The following is a 21,253-nucleotide window of genomic DNA, read 5'->3' as shown; positions in this document are numbered from 1 at the left end:
GACCAGAACAGCTGGTTTGGGATATTGTAGGGCGAGAAATGTAAATCACTGCAGACGGAGGATAATCCTATTGCCAGATTAGAATATTATCGTCATATTATCATTTACACCAAAGGCAGAGAACACACTAGGTGCCATTTTAAAGAGTAATGGGGAAGATCCCATATCTCACAGTGCCATAAACCTTCTCAGGCCCGCGTGGCAGATTCCATCTGGATTATAGTCCAGGCCTCCATGTCCCTGACCTGACTCAGAAGGAAGAGCCCTCCCACTGGACCACAACTGCCACCTCCCACTGGAGCCCAGGCAGGTTCACCCCGTTTTTGGAAGTGTTTTACCGGAGTTCTGGAGAAATATTGCTGTGCGTTTTCTGTCGATGCTGTGACCTCCCAGAAAATTCGATAAGACAGGCCTTTGTGTTCAATGGATCCTTCCCATCGACACCGACTCAGAAATAGAGAAAATCAGTTGACAGTGAGAAGCCTTGGAACAGAGACCTTTGAGTGCCGTTTCCTAGCTCCTTGAAAGTGGAGTCGCAAGTAGATAGCATAGTGAAGGAGGCGTTTGGTATGCTTTCCTTTATTGGTCAGAATATTGAGTACAGGAATTGGGAGGTCATGTTGTGGCTGTACAGGACATTGGTTATGAGTTGAAAAGTGTGGTGCTGGAAAAACACAGCAGGCCAGGCAGTGTTTTTCCAGCACCGCACTTTTCAACTCTGGTCTCCAGCATCTGCAGTCCTCACTTTCTCCCAGGACATTGGTTACGCCACTGTTGGAATATTGCAATTCTGGACTCCTTCCTAAAGATGTTGTGAAACTTGAAAGGGTTCAGAAAAGGTTTACAAGGATGTTGCCAGGGTTAGTGGATTTGAGCTACAGGGAGAGGCTGAACAGGCTGGGGCTGTTTTCCCTGGAGCTGAGGGGTGACCTTATGGAGGTTTATAAAATGATGAGGGGCATAGATAGGATAAATAGACGAGATCTTTTCCCTAGGGTGGGGGAGTCCAGAACTAGAGGGCATAGGTTTAGGTGAGAGGGGAAAGATACAAAAGCGACCTAAGGGGCAGCTTTTTCACACAGAGGGTGTTGCATATATGGAATGAGCTGAAAGAGGAAGTGGTGGAGGCTGGTACAATTGCAACATTTAAAAGGCATCTGGATGGGTGTATGAATAGGAAGGGTTTGGAGGGAGATGGGCCGGGTGCTGGCAGGTGGGACCAGATTGGGTTGGGATATCTGGTCGGCATGGACAGTTGAACTGAAGGGTCTGTTTCCGCACTGTACATCTCTATGACTATGACTATGACTTATCTTTGGGATCGCGTTGTACATAAAATTAATGTTATATTTCCCTAATTCATTGCGAGTGCAGAAAGTTTCAAGGATGGATTATGAGCTGCCACCTGCTGACAGAAGCGGCAAGCTGCATGAAAATTTAACCATCAGAAAGCTCAAAAACGAAATTTCTTTAAACGTTCTATATATCATATTGCTTCTGTGTAGACAGAGTTAACGGTTCAAGTCAATATCACTGCTTTTACTGAATCTATTTCAAAAAGATGTGAAATTTGAGAATAATTAAGTTTCACTGTAATTATAAATACCGTAGACAAATGTGAGGGCTGCAGATGCTGGAAACCAGAATTTAGACTAGAGTGGTGCTGGAAAAGCACAGCAGGTCAGGCAGCTTCCGAGGATCAGGAAAATAGACGTCGATTTTACTGCTCCTTATAAATACTGTGTTTAGTCCACTCTTGGTGAACATTACAATTCAAGGATAATCTTGCCCTAGTGTGTGTGTGCAAATAATTTCCATGACACTAATTTCTGCTGGAAATGTGATTCAGATGGTAGGTTGTGTGGGCTCGGTCTATCCCTGGAGTTTTGAGGAATGAAATGAGATCTCACTGAAACATTTAAAATTGTTAAGGATCTTGGCTGAGAGGACGTTTCCTCTGACTGGAGTGTTTGTAACTCTATGTCTAAAACATTTAAAATTGTTCAGGATCTTGGCTGATTCTGAGAGGGCGTTTCTTCTGACTGGAATCTTTGTAACTCTATGTCATTGCGAGTGAGGTGAAGAAAGTGCAAAAGTTACATCTGAGTGTGAAAGAGAGGCTGGTCCTCATCCAGTGGACATTGTGGGTGCAAAGATCATCGCTAAAGGTGCAGCATCTCTTCCCTCACTTCCCATACAACCCTTGGGTAAAACCCATCTGGCCCACAGCACTTACTTATCCTCACATTTGTTTTTCAAAATTTCCAGCACATCCTTCTTCTTAACATCAATCTGTTTGAGCATATCAGGCTGCTCCATGCTGTCCTCACAAATGACAATATCCCTCTCACTAGTATTCGTTAAGGACCTTACACTCCCTCCAACTCCAGGCACGAGTTCCTTCCACTATCCCTGATCAGCACTACCCTCACTCTGGCCAACCTCTAGTTCCTCACATAAACCCCTTAATCCCACAGTTTGCCAGTGGTGTGGACTTTTTCCCATCAACGAAGGGAAAAATCTTCTCAGTGAAAGTGTGGAGATGGGACAAGTCTGCATTATAAAATGACACCTGTTCACCCTCACAGTCTAGGAAAACTCCGATATCCCAGGAATTCACACTCGGGTATTGGGGTGGTGGTGGTGGTGTTGTTGGGGGGGGGGGGGGGGACGGGGGCGGAGGCGTCCATGAGGTGAGGTGACGGCAAGTTTACCTCCTCCAAAGTGGAGTCGCAGGCAGATAGGATAGTGAAGAACGCGTTTGGTATGCTTTCCTAATTGGTCAGAATATTGAGTACAGGAGTTGGGAGGTCATCTTGCGGCTATACAGGACATTGGTTAGGCCACTGTTGGAATATTGAATGCAATTCTAAGTCTTTTCCCTGGGGTCGGGGAGTCCAGAAGTAGAGGGCATAAATTTAGGGTTAGAGTGGAAAGATATAAAAGAGACCAAAGGGGCAACATTTTCACACAGAGGGTGGTACGTGTATGGAATGAGCTGCCAGAGGAAGTGGTGAGGCTGATACAATTGCAACATTTAAGAGGCATTTGGATGGGTATACGAATAGGAAGGGTTTGGAGGGATATGGGCCGGGTGCTGGCAGGTGGGACTAGATTGGGTTGGGATATCTGGTCAGCATGGATGGGTTGGACCGAAGGGTCTGTTTCCATGCTGTACATCTCTATGACTCTAAGAAATAGCCCCAAAATTGAGAATCTAGTCTTGGGGTTCAGGAAGATTCACTCTTTCCTCCCCATAGAATCTTGGATCACTTTCAGAACTGACTTTCTCCTCCCTCCCCTCCTTCCCCTCCTAGTAATGTCTGCCTGATGTGAATCCTTCTGATCCCAAGGGAGTACCAGGGATCAAACCTCTCTGCAGAGTCAAGGAGCCACAGATCTTCATTTCTGCATTTCACACTGGTGAAGTCCTCAGACAGGATGAACTGGGGATTTGCTGTGTTCAGATCCAGAGTCAGAGAGGCTGGAGCTGTGAGAAGAAACAAAAATAACCTAGTCAGTGAGAACGTGGGGGAGAGGGGAAATGGTGGACTTTTAAAAAGACGCAGTGTGTGGTTTCGAGAGGGAAGGTAAGTGTAGTGGGAATGTTGGGTGATATTGGGGAAGGTGAGGGAATAGTGAGGCACGGGAAAGCAGGGCAGAGGGAGGGTAATCCATGGAAGTGGAAGTGAGTGTTGAGGATTGAACAGTGAAGGAGAATGAGGAGTGAGAGAGGGAACAGAATGGCATAGTGCAATGGGAGAACAAGGTGAGGGAAAGGATGATTAAAAGAGAAGAATGAGGAAAGTTGATGAAGGGCAGGGAAAAGTGAAGAAGAAGAATGAGGGTGCAGAGGACAGCGGAGATGGAGAATGTGAAGGTGAAAGGACGAGGGGTGGGGAAGAGTGTGTGAATAAAGAGGAAAGCAGGTGAGGGGAAGGGGTGGAGGTAGTTGTGAGGCAGACAGGTGAACAAGAGAGAGGGGAAGCAAGTGTTGGGGGTGCAGGAACAAAGTGGAGTGTGAGTAAGGGACATTACACAGTGAAGGAGAGCATGAGCTATAAGTGATGGACAGAGGACAGTGAAGACATAGAAAAGTGTGTTCGCCGTGCAAGGGTGGTGGGATGGAAATGGAGGGGTGAAGGTCAGTGGGGATAGGAGAATAGATATGGTGAGAGTAACTTGGAGGGGATTGGAAAAGAGCAGAGCAGGGCAACGGGACACTGGTGAGGAGGGGTTGAGGACCAAGCAGTGGGAGTGGGGAGTTCTGGATTTAGGGTTAGAAGCAAGCTGGGGAGAAGGAGAGTAAGGGAAAAAGTAATTGGGTGGGGGTTAGCAGATGGGAGTGCGCATGTGTGTGTGGAGAGGGCGAGAGATCAGTGTCAAAATGAAGTAAGGAGGGAGTGAGACAGAGAGTGGAGTGGAGATGTGTCGTGGAGAGAGGTGACACAGATTGAGGAAAGAGCAGTGCATGAGGGACAGAATAAATGAGCTGCAAGGGGGGGACAAAGGGCGAGAATAAATTGAGTTGAAGGAAAGAGAGACCCAGATGTGAAGGCAAGCTGAAGGAGAGGGTGTGGGCAAAGGGTTGGAGAGGCTGTAGAGCATGGAGTCAGCTTGAAATTTGAGTGAAGTGCATGGGAAGAGTGAAGTGATGAACAGCTGGACTGGTGAGCAAGTGAAGAAGCAAAAGGGAGGGGTAGTAGGAGATCAAGGTGGTATGGAGAGGGGAGGGTATGAGAACAATCAAGGAGTGGAGGCTGTTCATACTAGTGAGGGTGGTTTGGAGAATGTGAGTGACCTGAATGTTAGTGGGAGATGCAATGATGTGACGGGGATTAGACAATGATTGAGGAGGTGTGGGAAGACAGTGAGGATTTACAGATGGTGATCAAGAGGATGAATGAGTGCATGTGGGGTATTCTGAAGTATTGGGGGTGGGAAGAATGATTTTAAGGTGTGGGTGAGATGGAATTGAGGGCAGTAAGGGTTGAGTGATGTTATTGTGATGCAGAGGATGTGAGGAGAACAATCTTCAGGGGACAGTGACTGGTCTGGGAAGCTCAGCTGAGATGGACAGTGAGTGAAGTTTGAGCTGCGAGAGAGGAGAGTGAATGGGAAGGATGGATCTGATGGAGGTGACAGGTATTGACTGGAAGTTCAGCTGAGGTAGATTGAACAGTGCTGTGGAAGGTAGAGTGGGGAGTGAGATTGAGGAGGAGAAAGAATAATGTATATGAGATAACAGTAGGGACAGATTGTGAAGGGGAATGTGTGGATAGAAATAGAAACATGTGAACTAGAAAGGATTCTATATACTAGTAAAAACCAAAATAAGTTTCATGAATATAGATGTAGGCTCTTTGTCATCCATAATGAAGAATGGATAATTTAAATAAAGGAGATATCAGGAATTTGTTTATTTAGTCATGCATATCAGCATTACTGGCTGGGCCAGCATATATTATATGTTCCTAGTTGGCCTTGAGAAGGTGCTTTCTTGAACTGTTGTAGTCAATGTGCTGTAGATTGATTCACAATGCCCTGGTTGGCTGGGGGGGGGGGGAGGATTTCCAGCATTTTGACTCAGCCACAGTGAAGAAACAGTGATACATGTTCTCATTGGAAAGAAGAAGGCTAAGAGGGGATTTGATACATACAAGATGATCAGAGGATTAGATAAGGTAGACAGTGAAAGTCTTTTTCCTAGGATGTACGAGAGGGCAAAGCTATAAATTGAGGTGTGATAGATTTAAGATGTCAGAGTCAGGTTCTTTAGTGTAATGGCATGGTAAGGGCATGGAATGCCCTGTCTGTCAATGTAGTTAACTCAGCCACATTAGGGAGATTTAAACAATCCATGGATAAGCACATGGGTGATGGGATAGTGTTTGGAGATGAGCTTAGATTAGTTCACAGGTCAGCACAACATCAAGTGCTGAATGGTCTGTTCTGCGTTGTTCTGTGTTCTATGTTTTCAAGTCAGGATAGTAAGTGACTTGGAGAGGAACTTGCAGGTCGTGGTGTTCCCATACATCTGCTTTTCTTGTCCTTCTGGATGGAAGTGGTTGTAGGTTTTGAAGGTGCTATCTGAGGATATTTGGTGAATTTCTGCATCATTTTGTTTTTTCTTCACTTGTATTGGTTATGTTCTTTCAGTCGGTAGCTCACCTGCATCAGGCAAATATTATGTTTCCCTTTTTCTATTCTGATCCCATCTTCATTCCTCTTGGCCCTGGAGACACACTCTTAATCCTTAAATCTCTCCAACTAACCTATCACAGATCTTCCATCACTCACCACTTTCTGAACACCTATTACTTCTGAAACATTTCCTTGTTCTGATGAAAGGTCACAGGCCTCAAATGTTGCTCTGTTTCTCTCTGAACACGGATGTTTCCTAACTCTGACTAGCTGAGTTTTTCCTCAGCATTGTTCGTTTCACTGAATTCTGCTTTTCAAAAGAAAATGACAAGCTTGAAGTGTCAATAAGATTCAACACATCATATGTTTAACACAGAGCTGATTTATTTGATTTATTGTATTTTCAAAAATGAGCTAGCTATGTCTCTTGCGCAAGAGGAATCAAAGATTAAGGGGAAACGTGGGATTGGGATATTGAGTTTGATGTTCAACCATCATATCGAGTGGTGGAGCAGGCTGAAGGGTTGCATGGTGTACTCCTGCTCCTATCTTCTTTGTTTGTGTGATCACATATGTTCATGGTCCACTGTGCAATTATTCTGTCTATAACATGCATTTCCAGCTTATTTCTTTTTAGTAATATTATTGTTTGTGATGATGCTGCCCTTTAACAAGGTTAATTTGTCTTTTTTTTAAATCGAGAGGGGGCATAAAGGCAGTGACGCCGATATGTCTGGAAATGGCTACTTTAACAATGGCAAGGGAGCAGCCAGTAGTCCCAATTCAGGCTTTTTTCTAGTTCAGTTTGTTTTAGCAGGCAGTCAGAACCTGCTATTAGCAGAGAAGCTGCTATAGTGAAAAGAGATTCCATGCTTCAACAGATATTTCTTGCCTGACCTTTCTGTCTTGGAAGGAACTATCTTTGCTCCTCACAGTACCTAGGATTAGGAATCATAGGCTAAACATCAGAGGCAGAAATTTCATGTGTGAAATCAGGAAACACAACAAATGGTATTAGAGGTTTGGAATTCTGTTTCACAAATTAATATTGCTGTAATTATTCATTTAAAATCAGAAACTGATATTAAACTTGAGAGGGTGCAGAATAGATTCACAAGGCAGAGAGGTTGAATAAGCTGGGGCTTTTCTTTCCTAGAGTATCAAAGGCTGAGGAGGTGACCTTGTAGAGGTTTATAAAATCATGAGTGGCATGGATAGGGTGAACAACTAAGGTATTTTTTTCCCCTGAGAGTGGGGGAGTCCAAAACTGGATGATATAAGTTTAAGGCAGAGTGGAACAATTTAAAAATATCCTGAGGGGTAGGTTTTTCATGCAGAGTGTGGTGTGTCTCTGGAACAAGCTGTAAGGGGAAGTGGTGGAAGAGGGTACAATTAAAACATTTAAAAGGCATCTGAATGGAGTTATGATTAGGAGGGGTTTGGAGGGATATGGGTTAAATGCTGGGAAATGGGATTTGGTCAGATTGGGATGTCTGATTGGCACCAGTGATTTGGATCAAAGGGTATCTTTCCATCATGTTTAATTCTATGACTCTATCTCTTAATAAAAGTTATTAAGGGATATGGTCCCCAGGCAGATTATGGCAGTTGGTCACAGATTAATTGTAATCTTATTGAATGGCAGAACAGGTTTGAAGGGATGAATGGCCTCCTACTCCTATGCTCTTGCAAATGGAAATCTTTCATTGGAATTCCATAGATTAATTACACAACCTTGCAGAATTTACCTCGGTTAATTTTGGTGACAGAAAAATCTAGGAAGTTTGAGAGTGACAGTAATCTTTTCTGTGGATGAACATACTCTCCCCATCATCAGTGGGGAGTTGTCATGTTTTTGCAGATAAAATTGGATTTTCCTGGCGTGAAATTTCAATGTTTGCTCTTTCAAAACTAATGTTAGCGAAATGTGGAATGTTCCCCCTCAAAAGACCATGGATATAGAGACAAATATCCAAGACACAAGTTTCCAAGAGATCAAGAAACTGAAACTGAACTAGATGAAAGAATATGCGATCAGTTATGATCGAATAGAATGGTAGAAAATGCTTGCAGGAGTAAAGGGCACATCCATGTTCCTGTGATCAGCTCAGTCCTTTCAGGGAGCAAAGTTACAAAGTGACTGATTCAGATCTCGTGGTAAAGGGGAGCAGTGGACTAGTCCTGGTGTCCAGACTAACATTCTTCAAACAACCAGAACTGTCAAAGAGAGATCAAACTGTGATTCATTTCATTTTCTCTCTTTGGGATTGTGCTTTTGATGAACTGGCTTCTGTATTTCTCAAACTTATTGTGGCAGCAGGAAGTTTCTGGGTTGGCCTGAGTTCACAGGTAGACAAGGTAGTGAAGAAGGCGTTTGGTATGCTCGGCTTTATTGGTCAGTGCATTGAGTATAGGAGTTGGAAGGGCATATTGCAGCTGTAGAGGACATTGGCTAGACCAATAGTTCAAACAGCTTCTGTGGCAAGGAACAGAATTAGTGTTCTAGAGATATTTTTATGTTCATTCCATTGAAAAAATGAATCTCTTTTTGGACAGGCAAAGTTTAATCAGGGCTTGCTAGCCTTTTCAAAGGGAGGTCATGCTTAACATTTTCACAGCTTAAAAATAAGAGGTAGGCCATTTAGGACAGAGATGAAGAGAAACTTCTTCACCCAGAGAGTGGTGGCTGTGTGGAATGCTCTGCCCCAGAAGGCAGTGGAGGTCCAGTCTCTGGATTTGTTTAAGAAAGAGTTGGATAGAGCTCTCAAGGATAGTGGAATCAAGGGTTATTGAAATAAGGCAGGAACCGGATACTGATTGAGGAGGATCAGCCATGATCATAATGAATGGTGGTGCAGGATCGAAGGGTAGAATGGCCTACTCCCAAAAAATTGAAGTTTTTGAGGAGGTGACCAGGTGTATCAATGATTATATCACACTTGATGTAGTTTATATGAATTTTGGCAAGGACTTTGAGAAGGTCCCACACAGGAGGTTAATTTTAACATACTCAGGTAGCTGGGAGCCAGGATAATGTGACAATTTAGATTTTAAAATGGCTTATTGGTCAGATAAAGAGGGTGATGGTAGAAATCTGTATGTGTAACTGGAGGATATTGTCCAGTGGCATACTGCAGGCATCAGTCCTGGATCCTTTGTTGTTTGTGATGGATTAGAATGTGGTGAGGGGCATGGTAAGTACGTTTGCAGATAACACTAAGATTTGCAGTGAGAAAGAAAGTTACAGTTAAAATAGGCAGATTGGTTAGGTAAACCACTGGCAGATGAAATCTAACCCTCATTAAGTGTGAGGTGATGCTCTATAGAAGACGAAGGCAAAGGAGTAAGCATTGAATGGCAGGACACTAGAGACCTCTGAGGAACACAGGGATCATAGGGTGGTTATGCACAAATCCCAAAAGCAGTCAGACAGGATAATACGTTAGTTAAGACAATATACGTGATATTCGATGTTAACAGTAGTGACTTATATTACAAGAGCAGAGAGATTATGTTGGAACTTGTCAGGTCTTTGGTTGGAGAACTGTGTAAAAGTCTGGTCATCTGCTTTATAGGATTTGATTGCACTGGAGTGGGTACAGAACACATTCACCAGAATGTTGCCTGGCATGAGCAGTTTGGTTATGAAGACAGGCTGGATAGCTTGGTTTGTTTTGTATACAGCAGAGAAAGTTGAGGGGTGCCCTGCTATAAGATTATGACAGGTATGGAGAGGGTGGATGGAAAGCAGCTGTCCTGCTCAGTTTAAAGGATTAGCAAAGAAGAAACATAATTTTAATGTAAAAGACAGTAAGTTTATAGGGGACTCAAGGAGAAAAGGTCACCCAAAGGCTTGGTGGAAATCTGTTATGCACCACCTGTGAGGGCATTTGTGAAATCTCACAACCTTTAAGAAGTACTTGGATGAATAGTTAGTGTCATACCATTCAAGGGTATGGACTGTGCACTGGAATGTAGAACTAGTGTAAATTGAGAGTAGCTTTTCATCAATGAAACTCATTGGCCTGAAATGCCTCTTCTTTACCATATATTTGTAAGATTCTATGACTCTATGAATGCATCCAAGTGCCCTGTTAAGACATGCTTAATTATAGCTTCCAACATTTTGCTTACGATAGAGGTTAAGTGAGTAAGCCTATATCTGCAATTGAGCTGCTGTTTGTTCCTTCTCTCCCCTTCCTCCTTTCCTCCTGTCCTGCAGTGCTCCTTGCTGATCTTTCAGTTCTCAGTATTAATACCAGGTTTATAAGTGGAATGTAAACTCAGCTCTTCTTTGTAGAATTGATGATCCTATTCACTCTCCATCATGTACATTGACAAACTGAAGTATTCTGCTCATTTTTATCCTCTGGGGTTTGCTGTGTTGCTGATAGTGCCAGACAAATATGTTCCCAAGAAAACGATTTGATTTACTGCACTATGATTAGTTCCCGTTTCACATTCTTCCCCCGGTGCTCCATCTCAAACTGTCCTTTTCACCTATTTCTCATAATGTTTATTTTCTCAGCTGCAGATTATAGTTTTGTGTCAAACCTTTATTTCAGCTCTCTGAGTGAACATCAGTTCATCCTTGATGGAATTATGAATGTTCAGTTAATTTTACAGGACCCCAGTAAATTTTACAGTAGACACTGTTTAGCTTCAATTTTGAACAGAAAAAGATCACCAAGACGATATTGTCACTCGATTGTACTCAAATTGCATTTGGATAGGGCCCCCATTTATGACTGTGACAGAAACCCATCAGTTGACAGCTGGTAGGAGATAATGAGGGTGTGCAAAATTATGGGATGGATCAGTTAGTGACCTTTAAGCCCACAGATTGTCAGAAGTGCAGAATTTTTGCCATCGAAATTCCATCCTGGATTGAAGATGGGAAAGATCCTTTCAGTGAAAGTGCAGGTGAAAGTGTAGAGATGGCACATGTTATCCACATTGTAAAATGATACCTGTCCACCCTCATAGTCCAGGAAAACACCAATTTTCTGGGGATTCACATCTGGCTTGAGGCAGAGGGCTGTCGGGGATGTAAGAGCAAAATAGCCCTTTCCTGAGATCAGTCCCACCACCCAATACCCTGACTCAGGTTTTGGGTCGATTCCCCCCATTCTCTTTGCAGATTCTCGGGTCACTCCAACGCCCCATTCAGTCTTGTCCCTAACCTCCACCTCCCAGTAATGTCTCCCAGATGTGAATCCCTTGGAACCCAGTACAAAGGCCCAGGAATCAAACCTCCGTGGGCTTCTAAGGAGAGACTGCCGTTGGTTTTTATGTCTCACGCTGGTTCGGTCCTCAGACAGGATGAGTTGTGGATGCGCTGTGCACGGATCCAGAGTCAGAGAGGCTGGAGCTAGTAGGAAGTTGAAAGAGCAGAATTATTTATTTATTTCTACTGTGATTTCTTCAAGTATATTTATTTTTAACCTGCCCGCATTATCTCTGGGCTGTATTCATAGAATCTGTTGCCTGTTGATGGTTTGAGCCCAGACTCAGCACAGCAGTGACCAAAGAGGCTGGAGGGAAAGGTTACCAAAATGATTGGAGTGAAAAGGACAATTGTGTAGTAGAGAAGAGAGAACCCAGAGAAGGTGCATAAAACAGTGAATATAATGTAGAATGAGAGTGGAGGAAAAAATTAGCCTGAAGGCTGTGTGTGTCAATACGAGGAGCATTTGTAATAAAGTGGATGAATTAACTGTGCAAACAGTTATTAATGCATATGATGTAATTGATATCTGGCAGCAACACAATGGAGGAGGATTTCCTGGAATGTATGAGGGATGTATTCCTCAATGAATATGTCGAGGAACCAACTAGGGAGTATGCCATCCTGGACAGGATATGGTATAACAAGAGAGGATGAGTTAGCAACATTGTTTTGTGAAATCCTTTGGGGAAGAGTGACCACTTCATGGTTGAATTCTTCATTAAGATGGAGAGTGCAACAATTAAATCTGAAATTAGGATCGTGAACTTAAAGCTAACTTTAATAGAATGATTGGCTAGGATAAGCTGGCCAAGGACACTTTAAGGATTGATGTTGCATTGATAATGGCAGACATTTTAAGAACATATGGATATTGTCTGGTATTAAGAGTAAATCAGAGAAGTTAGCTTCACCATGGCTAACAAGGGAAATCATGGATTGTGTTAAAGCTAAAGATGGGGCATACAAGTTGACCAGAAAAAGTAGCAAACCCAATGACTGGGAGAAATTCAAAATGTAGCAGAGGAGAGAGAAGGGTTTAATTCAGAAAGTGAAAATATAGTATGAAATTAAGCTGTGGAAAACATAAAAACTAACTGCAAAAGCTTCGATAAATATATAAGAGAAAAAGTGGTGAAGACAAATTTAGGTCCCTTACAGATAAAATCAGGTGAATTTATAATGGACAACAAAGAGATGGCAGACTAGTTGAACAAATCTTTTGATCTTTACTCACTAAGGAGGACAAAAGTCACCTTCCGGAAATGCTTGGGGATAGAGGGTCAAACATGAGGAAGGAACTGAAGGAAATCTTTATTGTCATGAAATGGTATTACGGAAATTGATGGGATTAAAATACAACAAGTCCCGAGGGCCTGATGCTCTGCATCCCAGAATACTTAAGGAAGTGGCCTTAGAAATGACTGATTTGTTCATGATCATTTTCCAGCATTCTGTTTACGCTGGAAGAGTTCCAATTGATTGGATGGTAGCTAACATAAACCCACACTTTAAAAAAGGAGAGAGAGAAAACTACAGGCTGGTTATCCTGACATTGGTGGTGGGGAAAGTGGTGGGGAGAATGCTGGAGTCATTCATTAAGGATAGAATAATTGAGCACTTGGAAAGCACTGATGGAATCAGTCCTAAAGAGTGCAGATTCACTAAAGGGAAATCATGCTTGGCAAATCCTCTGGAATGTTTTGAGGACATAACCAGTAGAGTGGATAAGGGTGAATCTAGATGTTGTGTGTCTGGACTTGACAAACAAAATTAGTAAGAAAAATTAAAAGTTTATGGTATTATCATGGAGAGAGGACTGGTTGACAGACAGGATGCAGAGAGCTGAAATAAATGGGTTCTTTTCAGAGTGGCTGGCACTGATGAGTGGGGTACCGCAGGGTTCAGTGCTGGGACCTCAGCTGTTCACAATATACATTAACTATTAGGACAACTGAATTGAATGCAATATCTCCAAATTTGCAGATGACACTAAGCTGGGTAGCAGTGTGTGCTGTGAGGAGGATGCTAAGCAGCTACAGGGTGACTTGGACAGACTGGCTGAGTAGGCAAATGCTTAGAAAATGCAATATAATGTTGATAAATGTGAGGTTATATACTTTGGTCATAAACGAAGGAAGGCAGATTGTTATCTGAATAGTGGCAGTTTAGGAACAGGCGAGGTGCAATGAGACCTGGGTGTCATGGTGGAACAGTCACTGAAGGTTGGCACGCAGGTGCAGCAGGCACGCAGGCAGTGAGGAAAGCTAATGGCCTGCTGGCCATTGTAGTGAAAGGATATCAGAGTAAGAGTGTCTTGCTGCAATTGTACTGGACCTTGGTGAGGCCACACCTTTAGTATTGCATGCAGTTTTGGTTTCCTAGTCTGAGGAAGAACATTCTTGCTATTGAGGGGATCCAGTGAAGGTTCACCAGGCTGATTCCCGAGCTGACAGGATTGACATAGGAGGAAAGACTGGTTTGACTGGGTTTGTATTCACTGGAATTTAGAAGAATGGTGGATGGGGATTGGGGGGTGGGGCGTGTTCTCAAAGGAACTTATAAAATCCTGATGTGACTGGACAGGCTAGATGTGGGAAGAATGTTCCCGACATTGGGGAATCCAGAACTAGGGGTCACAGTGTAAGAATAAAAGGTAGGCCATTCAGGACTGAGATGAAGAAGAAGTTCTTCACTCAGAGTGGTGAACCTGTGGAATTTTCTTCTACGGAGGCTGTTGGGGTCAGTTCATTACAAATATTCAAGAGGAAGTTGGAAGCAATCCTTGGCTACAGGGACCAAGGGTTGTGGGTTGAGGGTGGGAATGGGATACAGAGATTACATAATCAGCCATGATAGTACTGAATGGTTGTGCAAGCTCGAGGGGCTGAATGGCCTACTCCTGCATCTATTTTCTATGTTTCCAGAACAAAAATACAGTGAAAGAGAGAATAGGGGAAAGAAAGGGATGGAGCAGCAGACGGTGTACAAACTTGGATGATGGAGGAAGTGTTGGAGCATGCAGACTGCGCATGGATGCTTGAGAAGGCTGGTCTGGGTGTGGGAGAGGAAGAACTGGATGAAATAAGGTGGATCTGGGTTAGAAGCAGCCAGACTGGATGAGGGCAGGCTGCATGGGAGGGGAGAGGGCAGTGTTCATGACTCGATACGGCTGTGTGCGAGGGCAGGTGTAGAGTGAAAATGGCCCAGAATGAGAGATGGTGGTGGCTTGGTGAAGAACAAAGAGCTGGGTGAAAGCACAGACCCGGGTCAATGAGAGTGACTGGATGCGGGAAGGATTGGCTTGGTGCAAAGGTGGGACGAAGTGAGAGAGGGTGCCTCTGGGTGAACGAGAAGGGTAATACTGAGGGGCTCCCGAAGAGAGCTGTGCAAGAGACAAAGGACAGGGTTAAAGGCAGATTTCAGTTAACGGATTTGGTGAAGGAGGGCATATACTGATTGATAGAGGGAGGATATCAGTGAGAGAGGCCCAGACTGAGACAGGGCAAGTCTGCGTGAGGCCGTACGGAGTCAGGTTGAGAGAGGAGGCAAGGAACAAAGTGGAACTGGGCAGTTATGAGGCTGCACGAGGTGGTGCTTATGGACAGAGAGGTCGAGAGGGTACATGTGGTGAGTGCGGCTGGATAACAGCTGACTGAGGAACGCTAAAATAATATATCGCTAAAATAAAACAAGGAACTGGGGATGTTGGAAATCTGGAACAGACACATAAGCTGCTGATGAAACTCAGCAGATCTGGCAGCATCTGTGGAGAGGAACCAGCATTAACATTTTCAGATCTAGCAAGACTTCTTCAGAAGAGTCTGAAGAAGGGACATCGGACCCGAATTATTAACTCTGCTTTCCCTGCACAGATGCTGCCAGACCTGCTACGTTTCTCCAACGTATTGTGTTTTTGCTTCATTTCAGATGAGATGGAGGAGGGGTTGTGTATGAGAGTACAGAGTCTGGGTGATAGAGGTGGGACTGAATTAGGTTGGACGGGGCTGAGGAGAACGAGATGGGTGGCGAGTGAAAAAAAAGAGATTGGGCCCACCTGGGCGCATGATGGTTGCGTATAGGCAAAGGCTTGAGAGAGGCGCGGTGCTCTAGGACAAAAGGAGACCTGAGGCTGGAGTGCTTGTGTCCCAGTGGTAGTGTCCCTACACCTGGAAAGGGAGGCCCGGGCTCAAGTCCTACCTGCTCCAGAGCTGCGTAATAACATCTCTGAAGAGTTTGATTAGCAAAATAGGTTCAAGGCTGTAATAGACAAATTTCTAATCAGTAAAGGAATTCAGATTTATGGGGCCGTAGCTGGAAAGTGGAGTTGATGATTAGCAATTCGGTTACGATCTCGTTGATTAGCAGAGAAGACCTGATAGGCAAGATTGTCCACTTCTTTTATGGTCCTGTGCATTGGAATAGAGGGTGTGGCTTGGCAAGGTGTGGAGGTCTGAGTGAAGTGCTCAGAATTCGGGTTTGGGCTTGCCAGAATACACAAAGGTTGAAAGAGATCTGCTGTTCAGGGGTGGTTGTGAGCAGACAGCAAGTGTAAAAGGATAGACAATAATTAGAGAGAAGTGGAAGAGACTCTGGAACGTACTGGGGATAGTTAGCACACAGAGGAGCTGCCGATTAAAATAAATGCTTGAGGAATGGGATGAAAAGTGGGCAGTGAGAGATACAGAAACCCAGAGAAACCCTTGCAATGGTTGTCTGTGCTACTCAATGAAAGTTGCATAAATATAATCATTACATGTGCACATCTTTGATGACATTCTATAGCTGAACTTAATGCAGGCTACTTTAAAATTGCCCTTTGGGCAGACATTGGTTAAAGCAGCTGAAAGAGGATTTGAACTGTTTGGGCCTGTAGTGAGCAGCAGAAATCCTGTCAAATGGGAAAAGTGGTTGCCTGCTATAAAACAATGAAGAAACTCAACAAATGCCAAATCGCCCAGATAGAGTGAAATGACTGCTTTGTTTCTTCACAGGACACCTGACCTCCAAGGCTAGCATGTTTCCCCTGCACGGGCCAGGGATCTGGGATTTGAATGTTTCCAAGCTGATCAGAGCCTGAGAGTGAGAACCTGGAAGTTTTTGAGAGTTTGTTCCGATTTTGACAGATAGATGGATAAACGACATGTTTTGTACCTGGGGCTGGACGCCTTATCATCGGGTTTGGACACTTGACTGCTTTGTGTTATTTCCAATCTTGAAAACTATCCTCAGGTCATCCCTTGTCTAGGGCAAAACATCATGGCCTCACGACACATGGACATCAGTCATTAGCCTGGGAATTGGTTAATGCTTTTCCAATTGTGTATTGTAAATTAGAAAAAAGACAGAATGTAAGAAATTTACCAGGATGAATGAAGTCAATCATTTTCTTCCAAGCCATGTATTGTAAAGGGCCCTTGAACGTTTCGATGGGTAGAACGGCTGATACAACTGTTATCATTTGAATGTCGTCACCAGTGCTGTGATTTTTCAAAAGCTGATGTTAAAGTTTAACATTTTTCTCCCCCCTGAAATTCATGTCAAATCAAGCAATGTCAGTAAAGGCAGTGTCCTACCTCCATTTCTGGTTAACTTCCTCCTGAAATATTAAAAAAAAGAGGATCAGTGAAGGTAGTAGCTGACTTCAGAATGAAACTAGTCCCACAGAAGAGTTATATTGGATTCAATGTGTTCTGTTTTTCTCTTCACAGATGTTGCCCAGGCCAGCTGAATTCCTCCAAGATTGCTTTTTAAACAGAAGGCAAATAACGACTGACTTTGTGAAGTGTGAAGTGAGACGATTTTTTAAAAGTGTCCAAAAACGGAAATACATGGGTTCCACATGCACGTCAACAAATAAAGTGTAACATGTCTTTTAACTGTGTCTTGTTGGCTAAAAAGCATCCATTGTTGATGCGGAGGAATCTTTCTCCATAATCATTTTCAAAGTGAACATGAATATTAAAGTGTCAATAGATGTCGAGCTGGAAAAGCACAGCAGGTCAGACAGCATCCAAGGAGCAGGCAAGTTAATGTTTTGGGCCAAGACCCTTTATTGGGATTTGGGAGGGGGAGGGGAGCCCAGAAGTAAACAGAGGGAGGGGGCTGGGGCTGGGGGAAGAGTAGGTGGGATGGTGATAGGTGGATGCAGGGGGTTATTGTGAATGGTCTGTGGGAAGGTGGAGCTGACAGCTAATTGGGAGGATAGACAGGTTAAGTCAGGTCAGGGAAGTGAAGAGAAGGCAGGGGTGGGGGCTGGGTATGGGATAAGGCTGGGAGTGGAAGTACATTGAAGCTGGTAAAGTCACTATTAAGGACTAAGAGCTTGAAGCTCCCCTGGCAAAATATCAGGTGTTGTTCCTTCAGTTTACATTTGGCCTCACTCTGACAGTGGCAGAGGCCAAGAATGGACATGTTGCAGGGGAGTGGCGAATTAAAATGGATGACAAGGGGAAGGTTAAGTTGGTTGTTGCATGCAAAGCACAGATGCTCTATGAACTGGTTTCCAAGTCTGCATTTGATCTCCCCAATATACAGGATTCCACATCAGGAACAATGGATGCAATAGATGAGGCTGTATGAAGTGCAGGTGAGTCTCTACTGGATCTGGAAGGCGATTTGGGATCTTGGACAGAGTGATAGAGGAGGTGTTGCGGCAGATGTTTACCTCTTGCAGTTGCAGGGAAATGACTGGGCATGGTGAAGTTGGTGGAGAGTGTAGAGTTGACGAGGGATGGGATGAAAAGTGGGCAGTGAGAGATACAGAAATCCAGAGAAACCCTTGCAATGGTTGTCTGTGCTACTCAATGAAAGTTGCATAAATATAATCATTACATGTGCACATCTTTGATGACATTCTATAGCTGAAATTAATGCAGGCTACTTTAAAATTGCCCTTTGGGCAGACATTGGTTAAAGCAGCTGAAAGAGGATTTGAACTGTTTGGGCCTGCAGTGAGCAGCAGAAATCCTGTCAAATGGGAAAAGTGGTTGCCTGCTATGAAACAATGAAGAAACTCAACAAATGCCAAATCGCCCAGATAGAGTGAAATGACTGCTTTGTTTCTTCACAGGCCACCTGACCTCCAAGGCTAGCACGTTCACCGAGTGAACGGTCCCTGCAGAAAACTGACAGGGGTGGGAAAGGAAATATCTTTTTGGTGGTGGGGGTCTGATTGTAGGTGATGGAAAATGTTGGAGGATGATGCATTGGATTCAGAGGTTGGTGGTGTGGTACATGAGGATTTAGCGGACTCTATCCTCGTTGTTGGGGGGAGGGAGAATTTGAGGGCAAAAGTGCAGGAGATGGAGGAGATGTGGTTGAGGGCATCCTGAATTACAAAGGATGGGAAACTACTGTCCTAAAAGTAGGAGCACATTTGGGATGTCCTGGAGTGGAAGGCCTCATTCTGAGAACAGATGTGATGGAGGCAGAGGAGTTGGGAGTGTAGGATATCATTTTTACGTGACGGTGGATGAGAGGCAGTGTAGAGGAGGCAGTTGTGGGAGTCAATGGGTTTGAAATGGATATCAGTGGTGAGTCAGTTTCCGGAAATGGAGACTGAGAGTTCCGGGAAGGGGAGAAAGGTTCAGAAACAGTCTAGGTGAATTTGAGGGCAAGGTGGAATGTGTTGGCAAGTTGACAACAGCTCAAGTTCCTCACGGGAGCACAACACGCACCTATGCAGTGATCAATATAGCGGAGGAAAAGGTGAGGGATGCTGCCGGTGTAGTTGTGGAAGAGGAATTGTTCTACGAATCCTGAAAAGAGGCAAAGATCGGGCTCATGCAGGTGGCCACCCGTATAGGAGTGATGAGCATGGGAGTGGATTAGACAGAATGATGCATTTCATTGACTTTCGCATTCTGCAGAGAGATATCAGTCTCTCGCACATCCACAGTCAGATTGACCCTCAGTGTGGGACATGTGTGCATGAGTTTCTGGAAGATGTTTACCTTGCAAAACACAGACTTAATCACAAACCAGTGTCAAAATTGCGATGTTTCAGTCCAGGGAGGGAAATGATGTTTTGGAGATACGTACATATAAATCTTCGACAAGAACAGGATTACTTCATCGAAACAAACACAGAAAATGTTTCAGGAATTCTGAAGAAGAGTCATGTCGGACTCGAAACATTAATTCCATTTTTTTCTCCACAGATGCTGCCAGATCTGTTGCGTTTCTCCAGCATTTTCTATGTTTGTTTCAGATTTCGAGCAACTACAGTATTTTACGTTTATTCCTTCATAGGTAATCGGGTTTCACTTGTTTCCGTTTTGTACCACAGTTGCTGAATTTATTTCACTTTAATAATGAGTTATTTTGTAACTGAATGAAGTTTCACTGAACTGAGCAGCAACATAATCCTCACCGTTAGAAATATCAGGTGGTCTTTTTGCTCCATCTGTTTCTGCAACTTTGAGAGTTTCTGCTCAATAGAATTTAAATTCTCCTGAATCTCTCGAAGGTTTTTCTCCATTGGTTCTACAATCCTCTCCTCTTCTTCCCTGAGATCTCTGAGTAAACGCTGCTCTTTCTCAGTGAGAATCTGGTGCATTTTAGTGAACTCGGATGTGATGTGGGTCTGCAGACTGCTCGCCTGTTCCTACCAAATGAAATGTGAAACCTCATTAATGTCCCGCGGTAAAGGGAACAAAACTAACCGAGATCCCAGAAAATCAGCACAGGGAGAGCTCACCCTCACTTCGGAAATCTTCCGTTTCTGGGTCAGTTCTGCTTCAATTGTCTCTGACTTCTTCTTTGTGAGAGAATCCAATGAACATTGAAGATGACCCTAGCATTGGGAAAGACAATTACAGGATGAAAGCGTTTGACAATAAAATTAATCGAGTAATCAATTTCGTTCTATTTACCTTATAGATTTCAACAGCTTCCGTAATTGGCAGAAAATTGTGAGATTTGTGTTCCCGCGAATCTCGACAAATCAGACAGATCAATTTCTTGTCAATTGCACAAAACAGCTTCAGATCTTCCTGATGTTCCTCACACTGAAGTTTACTTGTGTTATCTTTCGGGTTCAACGTTAATTCTCGAGCTTTCTCGGCCAGATTCGCTAAGGCTCGATTTACCCTGAGGTTTCTTTCCGGAAACTCGCTTCTACATTCCGGGCAGGAGTTTATCTCCTTCTTTTTCCAACTCTGGGTGATACAGGAGCAGCAGAAATTGTGGCCACAATCCAGTGTCACCGGATCGTTGAAAAAAGCCAGGCAAATGGGACAAATCGTCTCCTTGGTCCAACTCTCTCCCTGCTGCCTGGTTGCCATGTCGAAACTAAACACTTCCTGGTTCAATGCACTTTCAGTATTTAAAGTTTACACTTTGCTGAATGCATCCAGAGCCGTGATTGGCCATTGAGATTCACTATAATGCTCAACAATTTGATGTCCTGCCTCGGCTCCCTTATTCACCACCCCCGCCCCTCTTTCTACCATACTCCGGTTCTGTCTCCCTATTCTGCTGCGGACTCTACCACCCTCTTTTGAATCCGATGGTTATAGCTAACAACTCACCAGTTCATCATTTCAACACTGAACTAGAAGTTCAAACAGTGTCAGAGCAACAAATGTAAAAAAAACAGTTGAGGTGGAGCGATTGAATTTTCACAGAGCATTCTGAATGGGATGAAGGAGAGACACGGTTGAAAAAGGGAGTAATAGGGCCAAGGATGTTTACCTCTGCACAGTATTCAGTGCCGACTGTAATGTGGGGAAACGTGGTCCAGATCCAACTTCTGCAGATGCACAGGCACCATCCCCCACCTTCTCCTCTGCTACATTGATAACTGTATAGGTGCCACCCAATGCTAAAAACCAGGAGGTCGAACAGTTCATCAACTTCACCAACACCTTCCACTCTGAC

At 43.9% G+C, this 21,253-nt stretch overlaps 1 protein-coding gene across 1 annotated transcript; it reads right to left on the bottom strand.

Annotated features, from left to right (window-relative positions):
- Positions 1-6,579: 6,579 nt before the first annotated feature.
- LOC132832972 (zinc-binding protein A33-like) lies at positions 6,580-20,658 on the bottom strand. The gene is made up of 6 exons (XM_060851219.1): positions 20,248-20,658; positions 20,073-20,168; positions 19,746-19,979; positions 16,948-16,970; positions 16,736-16,851; positions 6,580-11,515 (listed from the first exon to the last, which is right to left on the bottom strand). The coding sequence occupies exons 1-6, from the start codon at positions 20,656-20,658 to the stop codon at positions 10,965-10,967; spliced, it is 1,431 nt and encodes a 476-aa protein (XP_060707202.1). The 3' UTR covers positions 6,580-10,964.
- Between the last annotated feature and the right edge of the window lie 595 nt (positions 20,659-21,253).

Source organism: Hemiscyllium ocellatum, chromosome 35 (assembly GCF_020745735.1).
Source record: "Hemiscyllium ocellatum isolate sHemOce1 chromosome 35, sHemOce1.pat.X.cur, whole genome shotgun sequence".
Classification (NCBI taxonomy): Eukaryota; Metazoa; Chordata; class Chondrichthyes; order Orectolobiformes; family Hemiscylliidae; genus Hemiscyllium; species Hemiscyllium ocellatum.
The sequence above is the reverse complement of the archived record's forward strand: the minus strand, read 5'-3'. Positions and strand labels throughout refer to the sequence as shown.

Coding starts and splice junctions, on each gene's coding strand:
- LOC132832972 (XM_060851219.1), bottom strand. CDS start 20,658: ATGGCAACCAGGCAGCAGGGAGAGAGTTGGACCAAGGAGACGATTTGT. Junction 16,971..19,745: donor ACCACCTGATATTTCTAACG/GTGAGGATTATG, acceptor TTAATATTTCAG/GAGGAAGTTAACCAGAAATG. Junction 11,516..16,735: donor GATTGACTTCATTCATCCTG/GTAAATTTCTTA, acceptor ACTTCCTACTAG/CTCCAGCCTCTCTGACTCTG.